The sequence below is a fragment of the Xyrauchen texanus genome, chromosome 1, assembly GCF_025860055.1.
Source record: "Xyrauchen texanus isolate HMW12.3.18 chromosome 1, RBS_HiC_50CHRs, whole genome shotgun sequence".
Classification (NCBI taxonomy): domain Eukaryota; kingdom Metazoa; phylum Chordata; class Actinopteri; order Cypriniformes; family Catostomidae; genus Xyrauchen; species Xyrauchen texanus.
Genome location: NC_068276.1, coordinates 57,906,648 through 57,932,672, shown reverse-complemented (window position 1 = coordinate 57,932,672; position 26,025 = coordinate 57,906,648). Strand labels below are relative to the sequence as shown.

The following is a 26,025-nucleotide window of genomic DNA, read 5'->3' as shown; positions in this document are numbered from 1 at the left end:
CCAGGATAACCAAGGAGTGGCTCTGTAAGAAGCATATCAAGGTTCTGGCGTGGCCAAGCCAGTCTCCAGACCTAAACCCAATAGAGAATCTTTGGAGGGAGCTCAAACTCCGTGTTTCTCAGTGACAGCCCAGAAAACTGACTGATGTAGAGAAGATCGGTGTGGAGGAGTGGGCCAAAATCCCTCCTGCAGTGTGTGCAAACCTGGTGAAAAACTACAGGAAACGTTTGACCTCTGTAATTGCAAACAAACGCTACTGTACCAAATATTAACATTGATTTTCTCAGGTGTTCAAATACTTATTTGCAGCTGTATCATACAAATAAATAGTTAAAAAATCATACATTGTGATTTCTGGATTTTTTTTTTAGATTATGTCTCTCACAGTGGACATGCACCTACGATGACAATTTCAGACCCCTCCATGATTTCTAAGTGGGAGAACTTGCAAAATAGCAGGGTGTTCAAATACTTATTTTCCTCACTGTATATAATATAATGTAATTAGAGCTGTCAATTATTTAACCAATTTTCAAATTAGATTCTGACATTTTATTCAGCTTTGTGTGAGTTCGAAACACTAGTTTGCAATGTGTCCGGCAGGGACATTACGCTGAAATACACACGAGAAAAGAGAAAACAAACCCAAATGCAACTTGTGACAAAAATGAAGTCCTTTGCATCCATTGCAAGTCAGAATTTTACCACAGAAGCACATAAATTTGTAGCTATCACCTGCAGTTCAAGCCAAACACATGATATATGGCACTGATGAGCGACTGCTGTGCATCTTGTTGGATTTCTTCCATAGAAGGTCTGTTGACACTTTGCTCAAAGTTAATATAATATCATCTTTGAACCCGGTACGTTCTCCATCAGACCGGTGGGTGTGTTTGAGTATCCAAATGCTGCTATACTCTTTTTCCACCTCATCTATGGGGAAGTGGATTTTATAGGAGGGTCACCTCATCAAAGGGATGATTAAAATATCACTATACCAGGGTATTCTTTGAGTACCATGTAAATACTATGGTACATGAATATTGTAGTCATTCATTCCCATTGTATATTCTAGTTTAAACTAGCCAAAGACGGTTTGCTGGTCCCCTACCCTGTTCAGACTGGTCTGTTTGCTGATTTTAGAGGTGCTTTGGGCTGGCAGGCCATCTAAACCAGCAAAACACCAGCTTTGCCAGGTTATCAGACCAGCTTAACCCAGCTAAGGCTACTAAACCATCTTAGGCTTGTTTTTTTTCCTCAACATTGTGCACAAGATTAGTGGGCTGGCAGGAATTACAATCGATGTAGTGCATGAGTCCACACAGATGGCACCTCTCAAAGTCCCTTATGAGTGTAAAGGTAAAAAAGTATTTTTCTAATGACAGTACCCAAGCAGTGCTTTATTGACCGTGGAGTCATACAAACTGCTCTGAATCCCTGGCAGTCACTGAGTGCCCATTTCTCAGGCTGGGATCCTTTCGGCTGATAGGCCCACGATGAGTCACTGGGCAGAGAGCTGAGCAAGGTAATGGCAGTCTTGGAGACACACAGGCTGCTCTGTGGGAGTGTAACCACAGGCTGGATTCACTGAAGTGAGGGATAAACATTGAAGACAGTCACAAAGAGACTGGTGGGAGGAAAGAAAGGAAAACCAGTGAGTGTTTAAAAGAGAAACTGAGAGAGAGAGTGAGATTTAACTGTTTGCATCCAGAGTAATTTTTGTAATTTTCTCACATAGCCAGAAATTTTGACCATCAGCATCATGTCTGGTTCATATTGCAGCTTGTACTGGCTAAGATCTATCTGTCTGTTTGTCGGTCGGTGGGTCATCTATAATCCATTCATCTGTCTATCCATTGTTCTGTCTGTTTTTTATTCTGTCTGCATGTCCGTCATTCTGTCTGTCCATCCATCTCTCGTTCTGTCTGTCTGTCCGTCATTTCGTCTGTCCATTCGTCGTTCTCTCTGTCTGCCTGTCCATTGTTCTGTCAGTTTGTCATTGTCTGCCCGTCTGTTTTTATTCTGTCTGCCTGTCTGTTGTTCTCTCTGTCTGTCTGTCTGTTCTGTCATTCTGTCCATCCAACTATCGTTCAGTCTGTCTGTTGTTCTGTCTGTCCATCCTTTGTTCCGTCTGTCTGTCTTTCATTTTGTCTGTCTGTTTGTCATTCTGTGTGTTTGTCATTCTGTCTCTCTGTCTGTCGTTTTGTCTGTCTGTTGTTCTGTCTGTCATCCATTGGTTCTGTATCATCCATACATACTCCTGTCTGTCATTCTGTTCATCCATCGTTCTGTCTGTTTGCCATTCTGTCAGCCTGTCTGTCGTCATGTCTGTCTGTTGTTCTTTCTGTCTGTCTGTCGTATCATCTATCCATCTATCCCTGTCTGTCTCTGTCCGTCCGTCATTCTATCTTTCTATCCATCCATCGTTCTGTCTGTCTGTCTGCCTGTTCATCTTTCTGTCTGTCCACATGTCGTTCAGTCCGTCTGTCCACATGTCGCTCAGTCCGCCTGTCCGTTGTTTTGTCTGTCCGTTTGTCATTCTGTCTGTCCGTCATTTTGTCTGTCCATTCATCGTTCTGTCTGTCCATCCGTCTGTCGTTCTGTCTGTCCATCATTTTGTCATTCTCTGTCTGTCCGTCTGTCCATCCATCCGTCCATCATTCTGTCTGTTTGTCCATCCATTTGTCGTTCTGTCTGTCATTCTGTCTGTCTGTCTGTCCAAATTTTTGTCTGTCTGTCCATCATTCTGTCTGTGAGTCGTTCTGTCTGTCCATCCTTTGTTCTGTCTGTCTGTCTGTCCGTCCAAATTTTTGTCTGTCTGTCCATCATTCTGTCTGTGAGTCGTTCTGTCTGTCCATCAGCTGTTCTGTGTGTCCATTGTTTTGTCTGTTCATTTGTCGTTATGTCTGTCTGTTATTCTGTCTGTTCATCCTTCTGTCCATCATTCTTTCCAATGTTTTGTCTGTCAATATGCCGTTCTGTCTGTCCGTCCATCATTCTGTCTGTCCTTCTGTTGTTCTGTGTGTCTATCTGTCATTCTGTTCTGTCCGTCCATATGTCTGTCTGTCTGCCATTTCATGCATCCATCTGTCTGTCCGTCCATCGTTCAGTCCATCGTTCTGTCTGGCTGTCTTTACCAGTCTATCGTTCTATCTATAATACAACTTTACATATACAAATGATCTTGTAGTACCTACCTGTACAATGACAATAAAGAGCTTCAAGTTGAAGTAGGGCTAGTCAATCAGATGGGAGCTTATCGTTATGAGAAATCTTTTACCATTTTTGTGTGAAACATGCAGACCAGGTTGTACATGAATGTTCTTCTGAGGCTGAAACTGCATAATTTGTGACTTGGGCACACTGCAGAAAGAAAACTACAATGTTGTAATACACTGTATTTACTGTCAGTGTGTTTGAATTTTATTGGTTGGCAGACATTTTACTACACCGTTGCTGTACTCAGCATGCAGCTTCCAGTGTAGCAGAGTTCATTTAGCCGCATGTTAGGCAGCTGTTTTCTGTCACTGGAGCATATGATCTTCGTGGCAGCCTCTCCATTTCTGCCTCTCTTTCTGTCATGATTTCTTTTTCCTTTAACCCAGCTCGAGAAAAAAAAACAGGCCCAAGTCTCAAAACTCCTTTAAAACCAGAAATCGGACCAGAATTGTAGGCCAGGATACAGGACCATGAAACCAGTTTAGACTGGTTTAAGCTGTTTTACTGCCTCGTCTCTTTAGGAATGACTTTGGCCTTTTCGTGCACTCAACAGCTAATGACACAACCTGGACTAAATCTTGCGTCACTCGGCAGCACATTCAAACCTCTAATGAGTGCACATTACGCAGGTTGTGGCTTTGGGCTCTATAGTAATTTGCTAATCAAAATATCGGTTTACCATTGAAACAGCTAACAAAACAAATAAAAAAGGAATGAAGACAGTCCATCTCTATGCCCAGCTAAGAAAAACAAGCATTCTAGGTTATTGTAAAGATAGAGCTTTTTATATCGATTTTTCCTGTCTTTTGAGGTATTTCATTTGAGGCTTGGTTCTTATGCTATAATCGTATAGCATACATCACACTAGACAAACCACAGCTGCATGGGCATAATATTCAGGATTCACAAAATTACATGACATTACCTCTTACGAGTTCAATGTTTTTCTTTCTTTGATTTCTAAATATGTGGCACAGTCAAGATGCAGCCCTATCCAGAGTGGGTGTTCATTTACAGGAGAGGATATTTTAAGCCCACCTGCACATAGCAATGCTCAATTTGTATTTGCTTTACAAAGCATCCAGTGGACGTTGGTGCTCAGAATGCAAAATTAAATAATTGTCCAACTCCCCAAGTTCTCATATAAAGGATGTTAATGGTGTTTTGTAAATGAGGAGGGCAGAAGTTTAGTTCCTTAGTAAGTAGCCTGCTGGAAAAACAGCCCATACAAGCTTAAAGTGATAGTTCACCCAGAAACGTATGTTCTGTCATCATGTACTCACACTTATGTTGTTACGTGTGTGTGTGTGTGTGTGTGTGTGTGTGTGTGTGTGTGTGTGTGTGTGTGTGTGTAGAGCATGTATTTATCACTTTGTGGGGACCAAATGTCCCCATAAGGATAGTAAAACCCGACATTTTTGACCTGGTGGGGACATTTTGTCGGTCCCCATGAGGAAAACAGCTTATAAATCATACTAAATTATGTTTTTTGAAAATGTAAAAATGCTGAAAGTTTTCTGTGAGGTTTAGGTTTAGGGGATAGAATATAAAGTTTGTACAGTATAAAAACCATTATGTCTATGGAAAGTCCCCATAAAACATGGAAACACAACATGTGTGTGTGTGTGTATGTGTATGTGTATGTGTATGTGTATGTGTCTGTGTCTGTGTCTGTGTCTGTGTCTGTGTCTGTGTGTTTAAAAATGTGGAAGAATGTTGAGATGCTGATCTTTCCCATAAAATGAAAGTGAATGGTCACTTTCTGTTTCCATCCAACCTGTAAATTTAAGTTTAAAAGACATTATATTGCAAAAACATTGTGTGAATAAAGCCACATTTTCATCCTATGTGTTCAAAAGAACAAAATCGTCACTTCCAGATAAATTGTAGCCAATGTAACTCTCAATGCAACTACTCACAGTTTAGAACACGAACACATGTTGATTGTCAGCTGGTTAGTCCAGTTATTAATTAATTATTGATATTTTTTATGCGCCTTTTGCATTCCTAATAAATTCAATAGGATTTTTTTCAGTAAATATATCCACCTCAAGCGAGCTTGTAATTTTCTAATGCACATTTAAACGCGCATTATATATAAGTGGATGGGAACCAAGCTTTTCTTTATTTTTTTTTTAATTCACAAAGGAAGAAATTTTGGTTTGGAATGATATGAGGGTGAGTAAATGATGTCAGATTTTTCATTTTTGGGTGAACAATCCTTTTAGCTCTGCTAAAAATACCAGATTAGATCAGTAAAATTGTTGCTGGTCCAAGGTGTTCTAGTCCTAATCAGCTTGACTAGTGCTACCTACTGGAAGTCCAGCTGATCAACCACTTCAACTAGAGGTGGACTAATAGCAGATCTTGGCAATATGATAACTAAGGTTGTGGGAAAAGCCGATAACCGATTAATTGGCCGATAGATTTTAAAATTGATTAGAATTTATAGAATGTAAAAAAATGTCTTTCCTTGCTATAACTGGCACAGACATTGAGGTTACAAGATATAGTTTATTGTGCAACCAAAATCCCATTAATAACCAGAAGAAATTGAGATTTGGTGCATAACGTGGGACTTTTAACCATAAACGATCCTGGAATACACGTATTTTGAAATGCCTTCATTTCAAACTTGTCTCCGTTATTGTCTTCTATATTTAAGATTTACAAAATTAAGCTTTTTATAGCCTTCATTCATTAGAATAAAACTATTTATAAATATCAGTATAGATTTTTGCAGATAATAATAATTCCATAAAGCAACTATTGGCACTGGTTAATTGGTGAAACCGATATTTCGGTCTACCTCTAATTTAACCCATCTTGGACCAGCCAATTACCAGCTTGGATCTGCTACAGTCTGAACAGCTTAACCCAGCTTAAATGCTTTTCTGGTCTTGCTAACCACCAAGCTGGTTCAGGCTGGTCTAGATTAACTGTTTTATGTTGGCTTTGGGTACTTCTTAGCTGAACACCAATTTGACCATTGCTGGTTAACCAAACAAAATGAGAAGCTCCAATGGTAGATCATGACACTACCAACTTCAAGATCATGGGTTTAAGCTCTAAGAAACATGCAAACTGATAAATGTAAACCTTGTATGCACTGCAAGTCACTTTGGATAAAAGCATCATTCAAATGCTTCACTTGTAATGTACTGTGTGTTAGTTTAAATGGATTTCCCAGCAGTGTTTCATACAACTCTTGCTGGTGGCATCAGTTGTAGTGTGTCACTACTGAGATTTTTGTCTTGGCACAGCATTAGTAGCATCTCTGTTTGGAGTCACAGCCATAGAGCTCAACAGTTAAGGGTGGAGGGCCTGCCAGAATCTTTGGAGCTGTTGACAAGGCAGCCTTTCATCTCCATCTGCTGTATCTTATGGCAGCATCAATCACATACTGGCTGCTCTCAGGTAGATTGGGTCAGCGCCACCGGTAGTTTGGTGTTAGATTTCTGTTGACGGATGCCAGTTGTTTGGCCTTAGAGCTGCATACTGGATATATATATATTTATATATACAGTGCATCTGGAAAGTATTCACAGCGCTTCACTTTTTCCACAATTTGTTATGTTACAGCCTTATTCCAAAATGGATTAAATTCATTATTTTCCTCAAACTTCTACAAGCAATACCCCATAATGACAACTAGAAAGAAGTTTGTTTGAAATCTTTGCAAATTTATTAAAAATAAAAAATGAAAAAAAAATCACAAGTACATCAGTATTCACAGCCTTTGCTCAATACTTTGTTGAAGCACCTTTGGCACCAAATTACAGCCTCAAGTCTTTTTGTGTATGATGCTACAAGCATGGCACACCTATTTTTGGGTAGTTTCTCCCATTCTTCTTTGCAGGACCTCTCAAGCTCCATCAGGTTGGATGGGGAGCGTCGGTGCACAGCCATTTCCATTCTCTCCAGAGATGTTCAATCAGGTTCAAGTCTGGGCTCTGGCTGGGCCACTCAAGGACATTCACAGAGTTGTCCCGTAGCTTTGTAATCTTGGCTGTGTGCTTAGGATCGTTGTCCTGTTGGAAGATGAACCTTCGCCCAAGTCTGAGGTCCAGAGCCCTCTGGAGCAGGTTTTCTTCAAGGATGTCTCTGTACATTGTTGCATTCATCTTTCCATCGATCCTGACTAGTCTCCCAGTTCCTGCCGCTGAAAAACATCCCCCACAGCATGATGCTGCCACCACCATGCTTCACTGTAGGGATGGTATTGGCCAGATGATAAGAGGTGATAAGATAATTCAGGCTAAAGAGATCAATCTTTGTTTCATCAGACCAGATCATTTTGTTTCTCATGGTCTGAGAGTCCTTCAGGTGCCTTTTGGCTAACTCAAGGCGGGCTGTCATGTGTCTTTTACTGAGGAGTGGCTTCCGTCTGGCAACTCTACCATACAGGCCTGATTGGTGGAGTGCTGCAGAGATGGTTGTTCTTCTGGAAGGTTCTCCTCATTCCACAGAGAAACGCTGGAGGGTTATTGGTCACCTCCCTGACTAAGGACCTTCTCCCCGACCGCTCAGTTTGGCCGGGCGGCCAGCTCTAGGAAGAGTCCTGTTCCATTTACAGATGATGGAGGCCACTGTGCTCATTGGGACCTTCAATGCTGCAGAAAGTTTTCTGTACCCTTCCCCAGATCTGTGGCTCGATACAATCCTGTCTCAGATGTCTACAGACAATTCCATGGACTTCATGGCTTGGTTTGTGCTCTGGCATGCACTGTTAACTGTGGGACCTTATATAGACAGGTGTGTGTGCCTTTCCAAATCATGTCCAATCAACTCAATTTACCACAGGTGGACTCCAATCAAGTTGTAGAAACATCTCAAGGATGATCAGTGGAAACAGGATGCACCTGAGCTCAATTTTGAGTGTCATGGCAAAGGCTGTGAATACTTATGTACATGTGATTTTTTTTATTTTTAATACATTTGCAAAGATTTCAAACTAACTTATTTCACGTTGTCATTATGGGGTATTGTTTGTAGAATTTTTAGGAAAATAATGAATTGAATCAATTTTGGAATAAGGCTGTAACATAACAAAATGTGGAAAAAGTGAAGCGCTGTGAATACTTTCCGGATGCACTGTATACCACATCATATGCAGCATGAGCTGTTAAGCCTAACTTGCCCACAATCAGAAGCTGATGCATATTAGTTCTGGGTATTTTGAGGCAACTCCTTACAAACCCCTTAAAGATTACCACTCCCTCAACACTCCTAATGCACTGCCGGTCCTGAATGAGAAATAATACGTGTCCACCACCGTGCACAATTATTTAGGGACTTGCATTGCAATTTAATTTCTTCATCAACAGTGGCCTCTTGAAGTGGTTACACATGTTAATGAGAGGTGACTTTGCGGATTTGTGAACTAATTAAAAGCTCTTTCTAGGGAATTGTCAGTCTATTGTGTAATGAATTTTAATGAATGCATACTCACCTGCCTCTGAGACTTAGTGGTGCTACATATGGCCCAGAAAAATGCTGAGAAATTCTGAACACGAGGCCCTGCTCGGCTGCACGATTGGAGAACGCAGATTTATATTTATTTGTTTTTGTTGCTGATGAAAGATTTCCATTTGTAAACTATTGTTTATTTCAATAACACATTTATATCGAGTTTTAGGCCATGCCCAGACTAATACATTTTAGTTTGAAAATGCATTCTTTTTGCCACGTTTTGGCCTTCCGTTCACACTGAGACAGCATTTTTGTCCAGCGAAAACTACGCGTTTTGAAAACACTCAAGTGGATACATTTGAAAATGTCTTTGTGTTGTAGTGTGGACAGTGGATAGGGAGACATCCGAAAACTATGAAGTATTTGTTTTCATGTAGGCAGTCATCTGATCCATTCAACCCCTAAAAATAAAGATAGCGGCATTTTTGTGCCTGCTGTCACTCCATTGCATTTCGGACCGTATGTGGAAATTATGCAGGGCCACGCTTCTTACATTTCTGACGCATATGCTGTTAGAACGCTGGACGAGCATTTAGAAAACAGATGAAGAGCATTTTGAAAAATGTATCTAGATTAATGTGGACATAGGCTTATTAGGCTATTCACATTCAAGTTGGCCAATGCAATCATATATCAGTATTGTATTGATACACTGCAAAAAATAAATATGTAGTATAAAAAATAATAGTGAGTATTTTTTTATTTGTTTTCCATTAAAAATATCTAAAGATTCTTAAAACAAGATACATTCATCAGATAAGGAAAACTTACAACGATATTAATTTTAAATGAGTATGGGGTAATCCAGAGCGTTTTCTAAATGCTTCATTTTCGGTGGAGAAAAACACTGTTCTCATAAGGATTGGAGGCGCAAATATAGTAAATGTAGAAGTCAATGCATTTTCAAACTGATTAATGTGGATGTGGCCATAGTCAGTTATTTAAAAATGTGTTTATCCTGTTGATTTGTAATTACCTATCTGATCCAGTTCCTAACAATCTTAGTTAGACCACATCTACACTTAAACATTTCCATTTGAAAATGATTTCCATTTGAATTACTTTTGCTACATGTAATCGTCACATCGACACTAGAACGTCATTTTTCTGAATTACGGAAGTGCTCTCCATTACCGTATACCGTGTACTATATGATGTACCCTTATACTTCACAACGATGATGTTACGAAACTGAAAACAGAGTTTTCAAACAGTATCGGATTAGTGTGGATGTGGCCTTGGATGTGGATCTTTCAGATTTGATCAATTATCAAGTCAAACACTGACAAATGCAAAACACCACACAACACATTGCAGGAAGTATCAGCAAGCCAGAGCCTCCCTCACATTATAAATGCCCATGACCAGAGGCACATGCAGATCACAGAGATCACAAGATGGCTACGGCTAACTCTCAAAACTCATTCACACTCTCAAAAGAGCATAAGTAATCACATCACAGCCTATTGAAGACAAACCTGAAGACTCGAGCACGTGCTCTATCGTGAGAAAGCAGTGGGCCTGCATATTTCATTGCTTGTGCTTTAGCCCAAGAGGACAAAGACCCCTTCACGAGACCCACTGGTTTATGACGTCTGGGATGAGGTTTTTGTGATGGTCAATAGGGTGGAGGTTGATTTTTGTTTTACTCACTGCTAAGCAAGTCCTGTGGGTCTGGTGTGTGTTTTGGACACTGTCAGGTTGCCTTTTCAGCTTTTTGGAATAAGCCATTGTTCCAAATCATTCTAGTACAGTAAGTGGCGCAACGCACCTTTCAGAAGAACTACTTGACAATTTCATGGAATCACAGTATGAGCGACTGCAGCAGTGAGGACGAGTTTGTTGTTTATTTGCTCAATGAGAGTACATTACATGGTCAATCCCTCTGGAGCAGCGTAGGGTGAAATAGTCATGGTCACAATTCTGACAGTTCATTGTTCACCCCCGGCGGGGATTGAACCAGAGACCTTTTGATTACTGACCCTGACCTTTAACCGCTACACCACAAAAACCGCAATAATGGTTTTGTTTTTTTACAATGGAATGAGAGAAGTCATGCTACTGTTATTGGATTAGTGCTGGGCTTGTGGTTTGTGAGCTAAGTATACATGTGACTTCCTGCAGGGAGATTATTGACAATGTCTTCGTCTCCTCTCTTAACAGTAAGGACCGTTTTGAGGTGCTCGGCGGGGGGAGTCTGCAGATCTTCAATCTGACTGAGGAAGACGCTGGTGTGTACAGCTGCCTGGCAGACAATACCAACTCATCCATTGAAGCCCAGGCTGAACTCACTCTAAAAGGTAAGATTAAAACTCACTGCTGAAAGACTTCGAGTCAACATGAAGTCAAAATTGACACAGTTTACTTTCTGTTTACAATCCTGATCTTATTGTGCATGATTCACAATAAGACTCCCATTCAAGTCTGGCTCCATTCTGGTAGGAAACAGATACTTTTCGTGATCCAATTAATTCCAAATATATAAAAACAAGTTGCGAACACCAGTTCATGTTGACTTTAATGTGAGGGATTGGCATGCCACACTTAAAAGTTGTGCTCTTTCTTTTAACGTTTGTTCAGAGGAAGCATTGTCTTTTCTTGGTGACATTCTGTTCAGTAATTTGATTTCAGGCTCTGAACATGCAAAACATGCTTACAGAAGCATGCATAAGCTTTTCAGTACCTGCCAGTGCAGTAGCATTCATGTGGGACTGACTCAAAAGCACAATATTGGGAGCATGAGATAAGATATTTGATGATGAAGTGATGTGAGTCGCTGAGACAGGTGTGAAATCACAGAGAATACATTAGAACCTGAATTAGAGATTTCATGCAGATACATGGTGTGTAATGAGCTTTGGCCATCAGTCCGTCTCCTGGGAATTGATCTTACGGTGTGACCAGTGAATGAAAGAAACTAAGAAGGCCACCAGCCTCTGATTCAGGGTTTAGTCTTGAAAAAATATGTAGAGAAATATAATGGTGCAAAAAAAACATGCAAGTTAAGCTTTATCAACATCATTACTAAATAATATGATTTCCACTTTTCCCTCAGTGGCACAGGAAGGAACTTGCAATGCAATTATATGGGACCAGGCAAATAATATTCCTGGTTCAATACTAAGTTAAACTCAGTTTCGACATGTCCATTTATTTAAAAACAAGCAAAAATAGCAGTTACAGTAAGACACTTACAATGGAAGTGAATGGGGCCAATGCAAACATTTTGAAATACTCAGTGTTTCAAGAGTATAGCTACAAGACACAAACCGTATGTGTTGCTTTTTAGTGTTGTAAAATAAGGGATTTACTGGTGTTACATCGTTTAACAGATTGTAGGGTTTACCAGCATCATTTTGAGAACAAAGTTGCATTATTTTTATATTTTCTCCCCAATTTGGAATGCCCCATTCCCAAAGCGCTCTAAATCCTCGTGGTAGCGTAGTGACTCACCTCAATCCAGGTGGCGGAGGATGAATCTCAGTTGCCTCCATGACTGAGACGTCAATCCGCACATTTTATCACGTAGCTTGTTGAGCGCGTTACTGCAGAGATGTAGAGCGTGTGGAGGCTTCACGCTATTCTCCGCGGCATCCACACACAACTCACCACGCACCCCACCGAGAGCGAACCACTTTATAGCAACCACAAGGAGGTTACCTTCCCTCCCTGTGACTCTACCCTCCTGTCTGGAGTCACACAGCACGCCCAGGATTCGCACTCACGACCCCAGGGGTGGTAGTCAGTGTCTTTAATCGCTGAGCTAACCAGGCCCACAAAGTTGCATTATTGGATAACTTTACAAATACAGTGTTAGCAAGTGAATTAATCACTAAAATCATGTTAACACATATAATGTGTATGTCTTGTGTCTATACTTTTAAAACAGTGTGTATGTTTAATCAACGAGTCTAAATAATTTTTGTGGCAATCAACTTTAGGCCAATAATGCAGTCAATTGAGCTTAACTTTGCTGAACTTTGAACATTCATTTAAAGTACACAACTTTTGAAATTATTGCCAGAACATTATACAGTACGTGTTGGCATGAGATTTGTGTGATCAAATTGATTACTGACCTTCTCTGTGAAGTTGTATCCAATCTTTCAATGGAATTTCATTGTAATGCTGATGACTTTCAAAGGATAAATGCAAGAAAACCAGAAAGGTATTGTTTAAATGGAGCCACTCCACTCGCTTGATTTACGTCTGTAACACATGACCAGAAATTCATCCACCTTGTAAAGTAGTTCCACCTCTAAAGGATTTATAAATCTTTACAGTTTAAAAAAATAAACAGGTTTTTGCTGAATAATTCATCAAAGTACTATATCAAAAAGATGCTTTTTAAATTTCTGCTTTTAAACCTCCTAGAAAACTGGCCCCATAGACTTCCATTGCAAGTACCGTACTATTCCAAATAATTGCCGATGGTAATCGACATTATGCCACAAATGCTGTTGAAAGAGCTTGGCTTGTAATGAATCCAGAACGGTTATTTAAAGTGTGAAATAAAACAAAGTAAAATTAACTTCTGCATACATTCAAGTTATGCATACATAAATATGAGAAGTGTGTGTTACAGTGAGATGGATTGATTGATTTGGGAATCCCTGCTCTCTTTCTGTTTCTGTTAGTTTCAGAAATGTCCAAAAGCCAGTCAACTTTGATTGGCTCCACAGGATGTCAGGAAGTAGCTTGTTCAAACCACTGTTTGAACTGGCTATTCTGAAACGTAGCAAGGTTTCTGTAACATTGCAGAAAACAAGTGACAAGACCTGTGTGGTCAATGCAATTTATTTGATCAGGTGGATAGTCTTCATGAAGAGTGTATGGTGAGCTCAACCAGTACATTTACATTTATGCATTTGGCAGACGCTTTTATCCAAAGCGACTTACAGTGCACTTATTGCAGGGACAAGCTTAAGTGTCTTACTCAAGGACACAATGGTGGTGACTGTGGGGTTCGAACCAATGTCCTTCTGATTACCAGTTATGTGCTTAGACCACTACACCACCACACAGGTAGACATTACCACATCAAGAAAACTGCCAAAGTGTGTGTATGATCACACGGGCACATCAGTGACCATTATTAACTATATATTTACATTTATGCATTTGGCAGACGCTTTTATCCAAAGCGACTTACAGTGCACTTATTACAGGGATCAACCCCCTGCAGCAACCTGGAGTTAAGTGACTTGCTCAAGGACACAATGGTGGTGGCAGTGGGGATCGAACCGGCAACCTTCTTCTTAACAGTTTAGTGCTTTAGCCCACTACGCCACCACCACTCCATATTTGAAGCTGACGCAACGTTTTTCATCCAATTCAATAGCTAACAACATGGTAGTTCCCTGTGTATTTGTTGCTGGTATTATTTCAGTAGTAGTTGTATTACACTGTGATCAAGCATCTGAAGCGTGAACCATCTGTCCCATGTGGAGCTGGCATGAGCTGGAACCCAGCCGTGTGTGACAAGTGTTTTTTCAGCAGGTTGTGTGTGTGCAGGCCTCAGTAGACCGCAGGAGAATACACTAACAGCCATTCATCACCTTTCCTCTGTCAGTTTCGCCCTGGTGCAGCAAGTTTGAATTTGCCAAATGAGCTAAAATAATGGATTTTGCCCGTGTGAATATTTCACTCTTCGACTTTTATGAAAGCCTGCAGAAGTGTGCGATCATAAGTCAAGCTTCTTTATTTCAGTGGCTTCCAAACTGGTGCTGGCAGGTCTGGCTAAAGGCTGCCACAAAATCTTAGCTCAGTTTAATATTTTAGTAGCTATCTGTTAAAAGTAATGATAGTATAATCGAATGCTGACTCACTTCAGTACCCACGCACTATTTGACTTCAGCCAGCTACATTTAAAGTCTCACATGCGTATGTCTGTGCATGCCATACAGAACGCTTGTGTCTGCGGGCGTGAACATTTAAATGTGCTTCAGAATGCCCCTCTTGACACGATCTTAATGTAAACAAAGCCATTAGTATAGCTATTACATGGTGCAGACAGGACAAAAATTTTATATCTCAAAACAAGGGCATAGCCAGGAAATTACTTTTGGGTGGGCCTCAATAAAAATGGATGGACTAAGTTTTTGCCCACATTTTTTTTTAGCCACATTTCCCTTAACAACAGATAAGCAGCACGTATATTTCTTTCACACTTTCAGAAATCTGAATGTATGCATTTTTTATGTATTTGAAGTCAAAGAATACTCTATAATATTCTAGGTGGGCCTGGTTCTAATTCGGGTGGACCCTGGCCCATTCGTGGCTATGGCACTGTCTCAAAATATCTGATATGTGCAATGTGTAAATGCAGCCTAATATACCTTGATTGTAATCCAACAATAATATTGACAAGAAAAAGAGAAAAGCACCCACTGTCCTTAGTTCATACCTGTCAACATTTGGGTACCAAAATCCGGGAGACCTCTAAATACATACAAATTGTGCTGTTGTGATTTAATGTGCTAAGTAACGTAATTTTCCCCACCGTGTCCGATATTACAATCAGTGCGGCACACTTTGCAAAAGGCGTGGGCATTGTCGATATTGCTTCGAGATATGAAACTAAATTCTTCCGTCCAGCTGTTGTTAAATATACATGTATATTTAGTTTTTTTTCGCCGGAGCACCACCGGAGTCTTCTCCCATCTACCAGTGATGCTTGATTCAACCTCCCGTGTCTACTACCTGCGTGGATATCAATGGCGCAAATGGGTTGTAGGTTTGGAGGTTGAGGTCACAAATGGGATGAAATTTGTATGATGTGTCGATTGTGTGAGTAGGATGCATTTCATACAAGATCTGGCAACTGGACACCCTTGGAATAATATATTGATTTGATTATTCATATTATGAGGTTTGGGCCATACAAATGACAAGAGTCATAACAAAACGGGAGGGGATCGGGAGATGGGTGTGAAACAGGTATGCCTTAGTTTTTTGTAATTTCAGAAGCTTTAAGCCCAATTATTTTCAATGGCAGTTCTGCTTTTAAGTCAAACTGACTGTTTTGAATCTGTATTACTGTATCTCTAGCAATCCCACAGTAAAGATGATGTCAATAATTTAAGTATATCTATTTTTCATTGATTACTTTTTAAAGTTTTTACATCAGAATATATTTATTTGCTACTGTTACTGAAAACTTAAAGCACTGTTTACTCTGTTTTTACTACTAGCTCTTGAATAATTAAAACATTTGAAGCAATTTTAGGAAAAACTCTTGAAGGCTACATTATTTAAAAAAATATATATATTTATTTTTAAATATTAACATCAATATTAAACTTTTTAAATGGTGTTTTCAATCACATATTTGTTTTTGTATTTGTTTGTCAATGGTTGGGTTGCCAAGGGGGGAAATTTACTATAAAGGGGTGCTGTAGTTTTAAAAAAGTTTGGGAACCTCTAAACTGCTCTATTATAATTCTACATAATTTATTCTTATTTTTGGCCCCTTGAAACTTTTCTCATTGTCCAATATTTGTATTATTGCGTGAACATCCCTAAGAAATCCAGAATAATAAGTACAGGGGGCCTGGGTAGCTCAGTGAGTGTTGACGTTGACTACCACACTTGGAGTCGTGAGTTCGAATCCAGGGTGTGCTGAGTGACTCCAGCCAGGTCTCCTAAGCAACCAAATTGGCTCGGTTGCTAGGGAGGGTAGAGTCATATGGGGTAACCTCCTTGTGGTCGCAATGAGTGGTTCTCAGTGGGGCACGTGGTGAGTTGTGCGTGAATTGCGGAGAGTAGCATGAGCCTCCACATGCTTTGAGACTCCACGGTGTTATGCAAAGCAAGCCACATAAGATGCACAGATTGACTGTCTCAAAAGCGGAGGCAACTGAGACTTGTCCTCCAAGGTAAGTAACTGCGCCACCACGAGGACCTATTAAGTAGTAGAAATTGGGAAAAAAATTGGATTAAAAAAAATAAGTACAGATTTTTATTTTTACAATTATTCAGATTTATATGTAACTATGCTCAGTTGTCTTTCCCTTCAAATTATTCCGATTTCCCACACCAAGTGTTCAATTTACCCCATAACATGGCCCATCTTACTCCAACAATGGAGCAAGTGGCCATATCTCTTTTGTTATTACTTTAAATCATAGAATAAGTTATATTTCTAGGTTGTGGTTCTGTTTACTGCTGGTTTACACTCTTGGTTTAGATCAAAGAGACATAGATTGCTCAGATTCCCACAGTCAACACAGTTTGCACTTCTCATACCGTATATTTACTGGATTCTGGAATCTGCTTTTCTTAACTTAATCATAAAATCAAAGTACTCTCCTGATCAATGCACACTGATTTATGTACTTTGTGCCATCCAAGGCTATTAATCACGTGGAAGCAGTGTTTTATTGTTTGCACATGGGGAGGCGTATTACTGGGAAGATAAATATTTGAAGATCGGCTAAAAACTGGAGAGACCAAGATAGCCTTTCTGAAGCGATTGCTCTGCCCCTGCCCTGATATCATGCATGCAGCAACTGAGGGATGCCTCCGTTAACTGTGCACGTCTGGAGCTTGCAAGTGTAACAATTATTAAGATATGACATCATAAACACTTTCCACTTCTTGAAAAGTTAAAGTATTACCTGATTCACACTTGATTCTTATGTATTTATTTATAGCCTAAACCTGAGCGTGATGTTAAATTCCTGACCTGAAGATTTCATGTCGCAGCTCATATATCCGTCTTTTAAAGTGGATCACATTTATATCCACATCAACAAGCATAATTTGTTTGGTTAACTTTATTCCCAAAAATGTTTTAGTGCTCCATAAAGGTTTAAATTCTCCATAGAGTATTCATCTATTTGGGATATTCCTACTCAAGTAAAATGAATAAACTGAAACATGCTTTTTCTTCTTCTTCTTTAAGCTGTGCTAAATATGAGAATGTTAAGTGTTCTTGAGCTCTGGACAGGCGCTATATAAATTATACATCATTATAACTATTATTATTATTATTGTTGTTGTTGTTGTTTAACTAATTCATGTGTAGACTTATTTCTGATAGACTTACAGGACTTTCACCTCTGTAGGCTATATATCAATTTATTTTCATTTCTTTTAATGTTTGAATTTGTATTTAATATTCACTGCAAAATGTGCGCCTCCTGCCTCCAGAGTAATATTATACATGCACAGACATAAACGGAAATACTGTTTCAGCACATATTAATATCAGAAATACCAGGAGAAACCACATTTAATATTCCACAGTTAATGTAGCCTACAAATTCAACTTCATCTGGGAAGTAAAACATAATAATAATAATAATAATTTAACTACTGTAAACAATATTTGTAGCCTAGAATAATAATAATAATAACAACTATTATTATTATTAGGCTATTATTATGAAAAGGCATTTACAAGGCATGTTTAACTGTTAAAAATGGGCCCCGCCCACATCCGGTTCTATCCGAATACAGATCATTTTGTCATATGAACAGATACAGATAAAGGCTTCGCTGCGCACCCCTTCTTGTTACAGAGATGATCGATGTGCTTTTTATATTCTCCCAAATCAAATAACCTAATGAATAGAAAGATGTTTGTTAGGAAGTGTATATTTAAGCTACAGTGTACCATTTTTTTTTTTTGTTTTGGCTTATGTGGTTGAGAAGGGTCGACAGGAGAATTTTAGCATTCTTTATTGCCAGTATAATGATGTAGCAATTGATGGCTATGAGTTATACAGACATTTGAAGTTCTGCTATATTTCTTAGAAAAGAATACATATATTAATATATATATATATATATATATATATATATATATATATATATATATATTTTGCTACTCCTTTCAGCTCCCCCACAGTTCCTGAAGAAACCTGCTGACATCTACGCTCATGAAGCTACAGACGTCATCTTTGAGTGCGAGGTCACTGGCTCTCCTGCTCCCACCATCAAATGGGTGAAGAACGGAGATGCTGTCATTCCTAGCGACTATTTCAAGATCATTGTAAGTTGTCACTTCTGTACTGTATGATCCTGTTAAGCAGTGTTTTTAAACTGGTGGCTTGCGACCCAGAAAAGGGCTTGTCCTGATATTAAAAACCATGTTAAATGCAAACCTATATATATACTGTAAATATACATACAAGCTACAAACAATAATCCTGGCATAACAAAAAAATGGAAGGAGATGGAGGAGTTGGTGATGTCAGAAGTCCAATCAAACTCTACAACACTTGGTCACAAATTCAACTGTCTCTTGGTAATTTTGCTAACACAATATTTGACGTAGTGTGTTCCATGTGATAGGTTTGGAAATCACGCTTTGAATGTTCGTTTCATGAAATCACACTTTCAGTTTTCCTTTTTCTCTGTTACTTTTATGCACTAAATATTTGTTCTTTTTTCCTTTCTTTTACTGTCGCCCCATTGAAACCCATTGAAAATCTGATATTCTGAATTGGGTCAAGAAAACATTGTTTTTATTCTTTAAACTTTTGTTTCCTCCATATAAATATATAAAATCTCACATTCAATCATTAAGTCCAAGGCAAAGCACATTTATTTATAGTACATTTTAGTAGATATTCAAAAAGGCTTTATGTACTGTTGGCATAAAAATGAAAAAATAAATTGAAGTAGTTGTTTGATTAAAAGAAAAGAAAAAGTTTAAGTAAATCTTAATTTTTTGAAATAAAATAATGCAGTGCAATTTAAAAATTCCAATGGCAAATACAGGATGTGTCCTGAAGCAAATCCAGTGGAGTCACTGGTGTATTGAAAGCATTAAAAGTTTCAACAGACACTAGAAACCACCACAGTGTTTATGTGCTGGTGAATATTGCTGCTATATAAAATGATCTCCTCTTGTTTATCTCTGTAGAAGGAGCAGAACCTGCAGGTGCTTGGATTGGTCAAGTCAGATGAAGGTTTCTATCAGTGTTTAGTTGAGAACGACGCTGGCAATGTGCAGTCCAGTGCTCAACTAATCATTCTGGACCACGGTACGTTTTTGCTTGCGTTCAACTTTGTTTTGGAGTATATTCTTTTTTTTTTTTATAGATTTCTCTAGCTGGTCCAAACCAGAGTCAGAAATTAAGGGGGCTACCATAATGCCACAAAAATGACATAAATACCTCTGAAATTCTACATTTTGGGGCAAAAAATGCCTTTTATTTATTATAGCTGATGTAGTTCTATGATAGCCCTAGTTATTCATAAAATGGTATATAATGAGTTAATGCAGATTAATTTCTTAGGGTAGGTGGTAATACATTTCTTAATCTTACAAATTTGTAATAAAAAATAACATTTAAGTATTTGTCATTTGACATTAAGGATTAGATAGTTTATTTTTTTTAAATGGTTCAAAAAAGTACAAAAAATACCCCTTAAAATCAGATCCGCTGGACAAATATTGCCCCTAAATGTAAAAGTACATTTCTGACACTGGTTCAAACTAGTTATTTATGGTCATTAGCTGGTCCAAGCTGCTCTAGATGGTTTATTAACTGGACATCCATCTGGTAGTAACCTTCTAAGTCAAGCTGATTAGAGCTTGTGGACCACTTTGGACCATCAATACATGAGCTACATGTACCATGTTCCAAAAATAATTTTGACCACCTGATGCTCATATGATATGGTTTTTCCTGCAGATGAAGAGCAAGTTATATGTGTTTTACTTTTTGTGAGGAAATATTCGTATGTTTTTTCATTCAGTCATACTGTACCAATGCAAGGTGCTCACGCTAGCGGACCGAAAAACAACTTGATTTTAGTCAAGGGTGACAAACTGACACTGACAAACATACCAACTCACTGCAACTCTCTGTCTCTCTGATTCCCTGTCATGTGGAGCTCACAGAAATAACAACAGGAGTACCGCATAAGCATAAAAAATTGTAATAGAGTGATTTTGACAACAGACTGCTGTGCCTTCGCTTCCTGATTTCATGAGTAATTTTAGGGTGGAAAAACGCTTTGTGACAGAATCGCTATGGATTACAATCAGCATTTGTGATGATACGTAGCTGAGTTCGGTGAAAACGTTTAGATCCACTTGATGTCTTGCCAGTTCTGCAATAAACGAGGAAGAAGCTCATTGGTCACTTTTGGAGAATACAAGAGCCCGCGACGGTGACAGAAAGATTTTTTCTGACATGTTGGATCCTTTTTTCCTGTTGCTATAATGCTAAATGGTTAGTTTACCCAAACATGTAAATTCTCTCATGATTTACATACCTTTAAGCGATCTCAGATGTGTATGACTTCAGCAGAAACGAAGTGAAGATTTTTATAAGCAGATTTCAGCTCTGTTTTGTCCATACAATGCATGTAAATGGGTGCCATTTGGCTGCTGGCTGTTTGACAGTCCAAAAGGCATATTTTGGCAGCATACAAGTAATCCACAAGACTAGTCACTCAATTAATGTATTCTGTAGCTTTTTAGGTTTGTGCAAAAAATAAATGGATAATTAAATCTTCATTAACTTTAAAAAATCACTTCCTGCCAGCAGTCGACAACAGTAATACAGCACTGGGCCGAAGCAACGATTTATAGTTAAAAACTTTTTAATTATGGATTTTTTTCTTCTACAGAAGACATTAATTGATCGACTAGAGTTGTGTGGATTACTTTTATGCTGCCTAAATATCCCTTTTGGACCATCAAACAGCTGGCAGCCTAATGGCACCCATTTACATATGGACAGAGCTGAAATCTGCTTATAAAATCTTCACTTCAGCTGAAGATGGAAAGTCATACACATCTGGGAGGGCTTAAAGGTAAGTTAATCATGAGAGAATTTTCATTTTTGTGTTAACTAACCCTTTAATCCAGTAGGAAGTCCTGACTGTCAACAACATCCTGCTGGCAGACGCTAATACGCGCTTTGTCTCCCTTAGCCTGGCCGGCAATTATGAAGCTCACACCTGAAAATCACTGGAAATATTGGCTAGCGTGGCACCAGTTTTATGCACCACCTAGTGGTGAAGCCTAAAATCAGCTGTAGTGAAGATTAACGGCAGCGCTGCGGTTCATCCATGTTTAGAACACGTGTTTCCACGTGAGTTCGTGATCAGATCATCTTGATAGCGGAGTGATCCTCAGTCGTTTAGTGTGTGATACTGTACGTAGTATTTTTAGATTCTGTTCATATTGCAGAAGTGTAGTGTAATCCAGCCTAAAAATGCTGGTCACAGTTTATATTTGGCGTCTTTAACCACTATGTACTGACATTAAAATACATATAATTCAATGCATTTACTGTGTTGTTCTGTAAAATTGTTCTGAGTGGTGGTGGCGTAGTGGGCTAAAGCACATAACTGGTAATCAGAAGGTTGCTGGTTTGATCCTCCTCAGCCACCTTCGTATTCACCTTGAGCATGGCACTTAACTCCAGGTTGTTCCGGGGGGATTGTCCCTGTAATAAGTGCACTGTAAGTGGCTTTGGATAAAAGCGTCTGCCAAATGCATAAATGTAAATGTAAAATAATCACAAGATACACTTTTGCTGTTACTCAGTGCAAAGATGGACAGGATGATGGATTATAAAGCTTGCAATGCTAACTTGGATCATATTTGTGTTTATGTCTCAGGCGGAGGAGCCTCTAGAGCTATAAAACATGAAGAGTATGTCTCTCCTGAGCCCTCTGACTGTCTTCATATATGACACATTAATAAGGCCTGAGAGGCTTACATGGCTAACAGCAGAGCAAAATATGTTGCTCTTATTTATGTCTACAAAAAGAGCCCTCAAGCTGCTTTCCAACATCTCCACTTTGTTTATAAGGATCATTATTTAGTGGTAGGAATATGGATGTTGAAACGGGACAGAACTGCATGACTGAAAATAAATAATTTAGCGGCTTCCTGTTGTACTTTCTAAAGGGGTGAATTACACACAACTGATCAAGAACATTGAGCTGGGGTCATTTTTCACCCCAAAATCAAAGGACATATGGTTTTATATTTTATTTAAACTTTTTATATTACTTTTACTTTGACATTTACAGTAAGCATATTTCACATCTCCAATTCTCATTAAAATAATGCAATAAAAACTCTTTTCAATATTGTGAAAATGTATTTCATATAATATATTCCAATACTGTGGAAATCATGGCAGTATTAAATTGATGAGAATAAAATCGGAATAATTGAGAACAATGGGAGCTACAAAGCATTAATTACTCTCATTATTCTATCGCTGTCCTGTTGTTACAAATTCGTATGACTTGTTTTCTTCCAAGGAGCACAAAAGGGGATGTTTGACAAAATGTTAGCCCAAAGGCCCAGGCATACTTCACTTTGCGTGTTCAGTTCCATCTCTCGCACATTTGTGGACTATATACAGTATATATATATATATTTACATTTATGCATTTGGCAGACGCTTACAGTGCACTTATTACAGGGACAATCCCCCCGGAGCAACCTGGAGTTAAGTGCCTTGCTCAAGGACACAATGGTGGTGGCTGTGGGGATCTAACCAGCGACCGTCTGATTACCAGTTTACCAGTTATGTGGTTTAGACCACACTGTATTTACACTGGCAGCCTAAACTTTGGAATAATGACAGATATTGCTCCTATGGAAAGAAATTGGTACTTTAATTCACCAAAGTGGCATTCAACTGATCACAATGTATAGTCAGGACATTACTGATGTGAAAAAAAACAGCAGCACCACTATTTGAAAAATAATTTTTTATCAAATCTAGACCGCATCATCACTCCAACATCCTTGAGTAATCATGCTAAATTGATCATTTGGTGCTAGAAAATCATTTGCCAATATATCAAACACAATCAAAACCTATTTGGTTCATTAAATGAAGCTTAACATTGTTTTTGAGTTGCCACAGTGTGCAATAGACTGGCATGTCTTAAGATGAATATTAGGTCAAAAATGGCAAAAAGAAACAGCTTTCTCTAGAAACTCAACAGTCAATCATTGTTTTGAGGAATGCTCAAAATGTAAGCATTTGGCAATGCTTAAAATTGCCAAAAAACTGAAGATTTCATACAAAGGTGTAACTACAGTCTTCAAAGACAAAGTACAACTAGCTCTAACAAGGACAGAAAGAGATGTGGAAGGCCAATTGGAAAAGAGCGTTATGGATCTGAACCCCATTGAAAGGTCACCTGAGTATCTGGACAAACTGACCGCTAGAATAACAAGGATCTGCAAAGCTGTCATTGCTGCACGTGAAGGATTTTTTGATGAGAACTCTTTGAAGTAGTTTAAGAAGTTCTGAAAATGTTTTTCAGAACTTTTGATCACATTGTGATCAGTTGAATGTCACTTAGGTGAATAAAAGTATCAATTTCTTTCCATAAGAGCAAAATCTGCACATTATTCCAAACTTTTGGCCGCGTGTGTGTACACTCACCTAAAGGATTATTAGGAACACCTGTTCAATTTCTCATTAATGCAATTATCTAATCAACCAATCACATGGCAGTTGCTTCAATGCATTTAGGGGTGTGGTCCTGGTCAAGACAATCTCCTGAACTCCAAACTGAATGTCAGAATGGGAAAGAAAGGTGATTTAAGCAATTTTGAGCGTGGCATGGTTGTTGGTGCCAGACGGGCCGGTCTGAGTATTTCACAATCTGCTCAGTTACTGGGATTTTCACGCACAACCATTTCTAGGGTTTACAAAGAATGGTGTGAAAAGGGAAAAACATCCAGTATCGCGGCAGTCCTGTGGGCTGAAAATGCCTTGTTGATGCTAGAGGTCAGAGGAGAATGGGCCGACTGATTCAAGCTGATAGAAGAGCAACTTTGCCTGAAATAACCACTCGTTACAACCGAGGTATGCAGCAAAGCATTTGTGAAGCCACAACACGCACAACCTTGAGGCGGATGGGCTACAACAGCAGAAGACCCCACCGGGTACCACTCATCTCCACTAGAAATAGGAAAAAGAGGCTACAATTCGCAAGAGCTCACCAAAATTGGACAGTTGAAGACTGGAAAAATGTTGCCTGGTCTGATGAGTCTCGATTTCTGTTGAGACATTCAGATGGTAGAGTCAGAATTTGGCATAAACAGAATGAGAACATGGATCCATCATGCCTTGTTACCACTGTGCAGGCTGGTGGTGGTGGTGTAATGGTGTGGGGGATGTTTTCTTGGCACACTTTAGGCCCCTTAGTGCCAATTGGGCATCGTTTAAATGCCACGGCCTACCTGAGCATTGTTTCTGACCATGTCCATCCCTTTATGGCCACCATGTACCCATCCTCTGATGGCTACTTCCAGCAGGATAATGCACCATGTCACAAAGCTTGAATTTATTTCAAATTGGTTTCTTGAACATGACAATGAGTTCACTGTACTAAAATGGCCCCCACAGTCACCAGATCTCAACCCAATAGAGCATCTTTGGGATGTGGTGGAACGGGAGCTTCGTGCCCTGGATGTGCATCCCACAAATCTCCATCAACTGCAAGATGCTATCCTATCAATATGGGCCAACATTTCTAAAGAATGCTTTCAGCACCTTGTTGAATCAATGCCACGTAGAATTAAGGCAGTTCTGAAGGCGAAAGGGGCTCAAACACAGTATTAGTATGGTGTTCCTAATAATCCTTTAGGTGAGTGTATATATACACACACAATGTCAAGACATTTATTGATGGAATACATTGAATTTGTACATAAAAAAATAAATAAAAAAAAGCTAAAATGTGACCCAAATGATCTAAAACTAATAAAAATAAAAACTTTGGAAAAGTATTTTCATAATGTGCGATGTTAAGAGGTGCCCTGTATTATCACCAGCTTTAGCTGAGAGAGACGTTTTTTTCATATGTTAGCAAAATGGTCATTATAAATGAAACATACCCAAATTAATTGTATACGAATCGGAACTGAATCAAGAGCTTGCAAATCGGAATTGACACGAATCAGGAAGTCTGTATCAAAACCCAACCCTATGTGCAACAAAATATACACAATTTCAAGACATAATATTTGTTGATTGAATGCATGCATGGAAATTTGTACATTTTGAAATCGCAAAAATGTGACCAAAATGAAGAAAAGCGAAGGATCGAATAACATCTGTAAAATCAATAATTTTGTAATGTGCCATGTCAGTAGGTCCCCTGCAAAATAAGAGAGCATTAGCTGAGAGAATTTCTTTCATATGTAAGCAGAATTAACATTTTTACTGAAATATACCCAAATGATTTAGAATCTAATTGAATAGAATCTGTATCAATTCGCAGCCATGTCACAGTTAATAAAAATCATAATGATTCCTATAAACAATATCCTTTTTTGACTTGGACATGTTTTTCATGAGATTCATCCAAAGATGGTACACGTAT

The 26,025-nt window shown here is 38.9% G+C and overlaps 1 protein-coding gene across 9 annotated transcripts in view; it reads left to right on the top strand.

Annotated features, from left to right (window-relative positions):
• LOC127644521 (neogenin-like) overlaps positions 1 to 26,025 on the top strand; it is a 201,197-nt gene that overhangs the window by 126,115 nt on the left and 49,057 nt on the right. For all 9 annotated transcript variants that reach the window (XM_052127786.1, XM_052127777.1, XM_052127760.1 and 6 more), the window contains exons 5-7: positions 10,855 to 10,991; positions 18,534 to 18,688; positions 19,565 to 19,685. In XM_052127786.1, coding sequence (XP_051983746.1) covers positions 10,855 to 10,991; positions 18,534 to 18,688; positions 19,565 to 19,685 — 413 coding nt within the window. The remainder of the gene's footprint in view (positions 1 to 10,854; positions 10,992 to 18,533; positions 18,689 to 19,564; positions 19,686 to 26,025) is intronic.